General features: G+C 42.4%; 1 protein-coding gene across 2 annotated transcripts in view; it reads right to left on the reverse strand.

Annotated features, from left to right (window-relative positions):
- LOC143412520 (uncharacterized) overlaps positions 1–7500 on the reverse strand; it is an 18466-nt gene that overhangs the window by 4564 nt on the left and 6402 nt on the right. The window contains exons 2-4 of one of the 2 annotated variants that reach the window (XM_076873550.1): positions 4535–4621; positions 3758–3930; positions 2157–2230 (exon numbers count right to left, since the gene is read on the reverse strand). In XM_076873550.1, the coding sequence (XP_076729665.1) occupies positions 2157–2230; positions 3758–3930; positions 4535–4621 (334 nt within the window). The remainder of the gene's footprint in view (positions 1–2156; positions 2231–3757; positions 3931–4534; positions 4622–7500) is intronic. The other variant, XM_076873551.1, reaches the window with a different exon arrangement.

A 7500-nucleotide genomic window follows, 5' to 3' on the forward strand; every position in this document is an offset into this window, starting at 1 on the left:
AATGAGAGAGCTTCTGTAATAAAGGGGCACACCAGCATTTTGAGATCTGCAGCAACGTGTTGTGCAGGACGCATCTCCCTTCTAGAAGTAATAAAGTGTTGAATGGTCTACTGAGCAGTGTGCTGTCTTCCATCGGCTGCCTCTGAGGAATCAAAAGAACTCGTGAAGTGTTGATATTTATATTTATAGAATTGTTGACTCTTCATATGTATCACTGTAGGGTCGACCTTACAGTAAAAAGCACCTCGAGGTGACTGTTGTGGTTTAAAACGGAATCTCTTGTTTTTAATGTTCATTTATAACATAACTACAACCGTTTGTTCTACTGAGTGTGGACTGAGACGGGTGCACCAGTTAGTGACATGTTGTCACTGTTTCTGTTTGGTGTTGTTGTGCTAATAAAGCTTCATCCTGTGGTTGTGTATGAAACACAGGAGCAGAGATCTCTGTCTCCTCTGTTTGTGCCACACGGTGATGCTTCTGCTCTGAATAATGAAGAGTTGTGATTCTCATTGTTCCAGATGGAGGTCTGCAGCGATCTGATGTCATATCCCGTTAAGACCACTAGGTGTCACTTTTGGTTTGTTTCCAATAAATAGAAGTTTATTGTATTTTTCACATTGCTGCTGTTTTTGAGGTTGTATTTAAATGATCTATGTTTGTTATGTTTATTTCTTCTTTGCTGATTGTTGTCTGTAATTGTTTTACTGTTTGTGTTTGCGCAGTCACTCGTGATGCTCTTTGAAGGACTTTTGTTAAAGCTGCTGTATGAATAACGTTGATTTTAATGTTTTTACTGATCCAGACAAATCAGAGCACAGATCACAGACTGTGGACCTTGTAGGAGGGGAGAGGGCACAGCTCACCCACTGGACATTGGACGTCAGGTCTATATTGGGTCTGCCGGTCCATGACCAATTCTGGACATCTATAGGACGTCCAACAGTGACCCAACCTGGACACTTATTTGGACATTGTGGAGAGGTGCAGGAAATGTACATGATTAATAAATGCAATATTTTTTAATTTACAAATGTCAACATTGTCGTTATCAACATGACATGAATATGGATAACTAGTCTTAGCCTGTTGATTCATTCATGTGGATCATTTTTGGTTATTTTACATTTTACTGATTTTCTTTAAATGTTTTATTTATTTTAGTTAATCAGCTTATTTGTTTGTAACCAGGTTAAAATTGTCATTCATTAAAATATGTGTTTCATACGTTTAAAAGAGCATTTGCATTATATAAGGTTCATTTTTAAGTATCCTGTTTTATTGTGAAAAGCCTTGTCAGAGGGCGTGAATGGTGCTGTGATGGTCGCCTGCTCTGAGAGACGTTGTGACAGAAAGTATGAGAAGTTTGTTCATCAACTGGACCATCTGCTCAGAAAACTGTCTGCAGATCACGGTGGATTACATACATGTAGCAGCGTTATGAAAACGATGTCTAAAAGGTGTCTCCGTTTTTAAAAGACTTGTACAACAACCAAATTTGGACTATTTGGAGCGCGTACACAGAGGTCCTCCCGACAACAGCAGACAGAGGACGTCAAACAAAACAGACGTCGCCTGGCGTCACAAAACAACCCGTCAGTGGACCAAAGATGGAGGTCCTCAAATGAGATATAAAGACGCACTTTGTGCAGCGGGCAGCCTAATGATGAACAAAAATCCTTCTACAGGCTCGCCACTTAACAACCATCCTGGATACTTTTCTAAACTCTAGCATTAGCTTTGATGAACATGAAAGGTGTGTTTATAGAAACATCAGCAAATTTGAAAAAAAGGTTTGTTGGCTCTAAATAAAGTTTTGGAAGTTGAACTTTTATCACCATCTTTGGATGAATCCTGGCAGAGATTTAAATTCAGGACCGTCAGAAAGTTTAAACTTTTCGATTCTGTTTTATTTACACAGAGCTAAATCACAGTAACAGTCGCCTCGAGGCTCTTTGTACTGGAAGGCACAGAGCAAACGCCAACAATCATATGACCTCCTACGAGCAAGCGCTTTGGCTACAGTGAGAAGGAAAAACTCCCTTTTAACAGGAAGAAATACAGACATGCAGTGGAAGAGAAACATATTTTTAAAAATTGTTTAATTCATAAACTGGGAGTTAAGTGAAACCGTGTGTGGTTTTCTGAGTTTCAACCTGAAGGTTTGGCTTTGACTCAGGGTTTGGTGAACCATGAGGCTCAGCAGAGTTCTCAGCCTGACCACAGAAACCTGACGGGGACACAGAGGCAGGATTATGAAATGTTTTTCCTCACAGAGATCAACAGCAGTTTGTGAACTCCTTTCTTCTTCTGTGGTGCAGATTTATGGCTCTTTTGTGAGTTAATGGATGCTGGAACTCAACCAAAGTGAACTTGACAAGACCAAGAACAGCAGACCTCAGATCAGCTCTATGTAATGTTTAAACATGAACAGATCCTTTGCTGTCCTGTTTCTGCTGTTTTTTTACTGCACTCGAGTTGTTTTTATTCACGGATTTGAGAAGCGTTGTGTTTGTTGGTGCCAGCAGAGATCAGACCTATTCTTTTTTACACAAAGCAGATGGGCTCAGTCTGCAGGCAGCTGCTCAGTCAGCACATCTATAAATACCAGCAGAGCTCAGCTTGGATGTGGATCAGCAGGTCCTGCAGCTCCGATCCAAACCTGGAGCTGAGGAATCATGAAGGAGCTCAGCAGAAGCTAAAGAGTTCGTTTTCCTCAGAACACGATCGATATCTCTGAACGCCGGGCTTCTCCCGGGAGGTAGATGCACGTTTGGGTCAATTGAAGGTCGGATGCACAGCCCGTCACTCATTTTCAATACTGAGACTGTCTAATCAAATCTCTCAACACAACAGGACCCTCCCCACCTTCGCTGTGCACTCACACACCTTTAGTGTGGAAGAAGTGGCGAAGCTGAAAATTACGAAGGTGTATGAGAGCCACTGAAATGAGAAAAGAATGAAGCTGTTTGTTAAGCCAACATTAAAATACATAATTCATTTATACTTTTCAACTGGATTCAGCAACAGAGGAATACTTGTGATTTTGGCTCAGTAGCACCACATTATCATAAGACTTTAAAGAGATGCTGTTGTGAACTGGCTCTGTTCAGAAGAGAAACTGGATCAATAAGGATATTTATCAAAGTCACTTTGTTTCACATCTTACAGGCAGGCCCAACAGGATGAGGGACAGATGGAGGAAGGTTCAACTAAAGCAGTGAGAAAATAGATAGAGCGACATAATCAGGAGGGGAGAGATTCTAGGATTCAGGTAAAGTGAATGGCTGCTTGACCATGAGCTACTGCTAACAGTAGCTCATGGTCAAGGGTGGCTGTAGCTCAGGCGGTAGAGCAGGTCATCTACTGATCGGAAGGTTGGTGGCTCGATTCCTGGCTTCCTCTAGTCTGCATGCCAAATATCCTCGGGCAAGATATTAACCCCAAATTGCTCTCCGATGCATCGGACTATGAATGTGTGTGAATGTTACTTAGAAAGTACTTAGAACAATGTGCTTGTGAATGGGTGAATGCACAAGTTGTATAAAGCTTTGGGTGCTCAGAAGAGTAGAAAGAAGCGCTATATAAGAACCAGTCCATTTAACAGCTAAAGTGGGACCTTTAATTGTCACAGTGCGACTAAGATGTTCCAACCCAGCAACAGCTGTACCAACCTGATTCTAATCTGCTTCAATAAACACCAAAAATGCCAATTTTCAGTCACAGTCAGGCCCCGCCTCTCAATACTCGCTCTTACCAAACATACAGGAAATGGTGCAGTGCCGTGAGCGTTGACCCCCTCTGTTGTTCTTCTTGTAATCACCATGGTTACAGCCACTTCCTCCTCTGGTCCTCCAGTGTCCTCCGTAGTTTCGTCTGGATCGAGGTAGCGTTCCACAAGTCTGTCCAGGTCCTCGCTGCTCGTATTACCTGCAAACACCAACAAACATCCATCAGCTGTGCATCACCTCTGAAAGCTAAACGACTCCCATCGTTTCACTGGAAACAGTAACAATAATAATAACTGATGGGCTGTAGATTTGAAGTAATAAAATGTTTCATTCCATGTTCAGAGTTTGATACATTTTTCTTAGTTTTCGAGTTGATGAATCTTTTTTGTAGATTACTTGGATCGTTTCAAACATGCAAGTGTAACAAATATGCAACTGAGAACTCAGTTTATTGCATATTTGCACATGTTGTATACACTGTTGCTGATATTGTGGCCCACCATTATAGACCCTCAGCATGCCCCCACCGGGCTGCCCTGTCAGGCTGCACGTGTCACACTGACAAACAGTGATGTCATTTAAACATCAGTCCATGCAGTATTAACATCAAGTTACAGCTGAAGAATGTCAGCTTTACCTTGAACAACATGTCAATAATGAAGAGTCTAAATTAACTTCATATGTCTAAATATGTTCATATTTAACTGTAACTAAAGCGGCCTGGTTTACCTCGGTGTTTTCAGACGCAGCGACCTGTGGGAGAGAAATCATTTTCTTAGTGAAGAAACTTAAGAGGGACTTACTGAAGAAGCTGTACTCAAAGGTGGAGTTGTAGTCAGAGTCGTAATCTGGAGATGATGTGAAATCATCATAATGCTGGGCCCAAGAACCTGAGAGCAAAATGCAGATGAGTGAGTGTCTGTCTCTGAGACAGCTTCAGTGTTACAGGGTGGAAGCTTCTCAGCTGAGCTTCACACTGAGACGAACGCTCTGAAAAACAAACGATCAGGAGAAAAATATTCAAAATAATCGTTTTCCACTTCAGACTGTTTCAAATTGATGTTTCTCTTTCTTTCATTTCTTCTAATTGTGAAAAAATTAAATAAAATCAAATACATATAAGTTTGATTTGATTTAAACAAATTTCTTAATGTGCTTTCTTTAGCTGTAATATGACATTGTGGTTATTTTATCCTTTTTATATCCTATTGTGTTAAGAAAGAAAATGAAGCATTTGATTTATTTATCCTGAATTTAATCTTGTGTCCTGTCACTTTGAGCTCTGTGAAGGTTTGAATCGATCTCCAGTTTCTGTTTTCTTCCAATACCCCCCCCCCCCCCCGCCGCCGCCGCCGCCCAAACAGCAGTACAACAAACCGTCTGTGTGTCTCTCAAATCATATAAAAGTCTTACATCACATGACCAATGAAAAGCATGAGCTACAGGAACCATTTCAACATCACAAGTTTCAGTTTGACTTGATTATGAATAGAGAAGCATTCGTCTGTCCATCACTAAGCTGCAGCTGGTGAAGCAGACCTTAAATAATCTAATGGATTCATATTCTGTATGTATTTGAAACAGGAGACTCTAAGAAATGCTCCGTGAGCTCTGGATAACTGTTAAGGTTTGTAAAAAGTGTGTCTGACGGCGCAGACTCGAGTAAATATGACTCTCTGACCCCGTGAAGCTCCGTTGAGGAGTTGTCTCATATTTTCAGAGTTTTGGATTGTTTCCATTACTCCATGCATCAAAGTTATTTCTCCACTGGCCTCCAGAAGAAACTGTGGGGAGTGTTTGTCTTCAGATGTGAGCCTCAGCATGTTTTCACAGACGTATTATTGTTATGAATCTATCTGCTCTGGAACAGCCTGGACGCCACGTTCACCGCACCTTGTTTCAAGTTATTAACATTTCCAAGAGTGACCTTCTCCAGCTGTGAGCTTTACTGTAAACGTAATGTTAAATCACACAGCGGAGGTGTCGGAGCTATGCTGTGTTGTCTAACACTGCACAGGTGTAGAACAAGTTTAACCTTCAAGGAAAACTTTACCAAATCTAACATTTTATTCAAGAAATGAGTGAAAGCTGCAGCTCTGGAGCCTGTCCCAGCTAGCACAGGGCGAGGGGCAGGGGGACACCCTGGACAGGTCCCCAGTCTGTCACAGAGAGACAACCATTCACACCTATGGGCAGTTTAGAGTTTGCAGTTAACCTAACCTGTGGGAGGAAGCCGGAGTACACGGGGAGAACATGCAAACTCCACACAGAAAGACCTGATGCTGGAACTGAACTCAGGACCTTCTTGCTGTGAGGCAACAGTGCTGTCATCGTCGTGGTTTTGGTTTGATTTGGTGTCATTGCTGTCTTCAGCTAACCTTGGCTCAGTCAGGCGAGACTGGAGAAGTCACCTGGATACTGATCAGTACAATCAGCTTTCTTTCCTGGTTTGTTGAGGATGCATCAAGACATTCTGAGTGCTGACTTTTGGCTTTGACGTGAGATTCAGATGCTGCTCTGAGATTTTGAACTATCATTTCCTGCTTTCTGTAACAAAGACGTGAGCCCAAAACGATGTGACTGGGTAAACTTTGGTCACCACAGGTTATAAACAGGGCCTGGAGGGTGCTGGGGTTGTTTCTCAGACAGCAAAGTGTAATAAGCTGGAACATTCATAGTAAGACAGCTTTAAAGTTTGTCACTGTGTGAATTAAAAGTTTGCAGCTTCCATCACAGCTGAAGGATTTTGGACATTTCTTCCGGCCGTGTGACTGATGTGAAGAGACACGCCATCAAGGAGCATCCGACAACCACAAGCCTCGCACAGGACACGGCCGAGCGTCCGCAGACAGCAGAGGAAGTCTCACAGAAAAACATGTTTACCACAAAGAAGGACAAACTTCTCTTAGATCAGCACATCTGGAAAACATGGACGATTCAGGAAAACGCATGAAGAGTCGGAAACTCAAAGCAAGTCATGTGAAGGCCATCACTGTGGGAACAACATGGATATTCAGCATACAGGAAGGCTTTTAAACAGTTTTTAAAGGGATGAAATATAGATTTCTGTGGTGTTGGAAAATCTCAAAACTGAGTTTCTGTCTTGGAAAAGTCGGGAAAGTTTGGAAAGATGGGAAAACAAGGCTCAGAATAAGACTGGTGGTCTGCCCAGATTTGGATGTTATTGTTAAAAGCATGGACTTCTCTACTTCACCTGAGCACTCAAAGCATTTTGCCTCATTCACGCACTCACACACATTCATGCAAGCATGTATGTATACATGAGTGCTACGGGCACCCTCACACAACCAGCAGGGGGCGCTGATTCTCCGCTCTGTGCCACTGAAGCAGGCGGATCGAGGCGCTGACAACAAGAGGACCGGTTGTGGAGGGAAAAGCAATGAGAAAAGCCTTCAGTCACATTCTGGTGGGAATCCTGGTCCCCAAGGATGCTCCTCTTCCTCCCTCACATACATCAGCTGAGCCCAGAGTTTCTCTGGGAAAAGTTTCTGCTCACTGTCTGAACACCATCACACTGATTCATGAAAGAGTCTCAGAGTCTTATCTCCACAAACACAAATAAAACTTCACTTCCTGTTCACTCTGCAGCTCGTTAAATCCCCTTTGTCACAAGTTCAGTCCTCTAACAGTGATCTGTATAAACAGCGTGTGGCTGTCACCAAAGTTTTACACATCAGAAGCTTTTTTGGGGGGAAAACAAAACCATCTGCTGTCGTCTGATGAATATCAGGCTTTTTACCAAAGTGAC

Source organism: Maylandia zebra, linkage group LG14 (assembly GCF_041146795.1).
Source record: "Maylandia zebra isolate NMK-2024a linkage group LG14, Mzebra_GT3a, whole genome shotgun sequence".
NCBI classification, from domain to species: domain Eukaryota; kingdom Metazoa; phylum Chordata; class Actinopteri; order Cichliformes; family Cichlidae; genus Maylandia; species Maylandia zebra.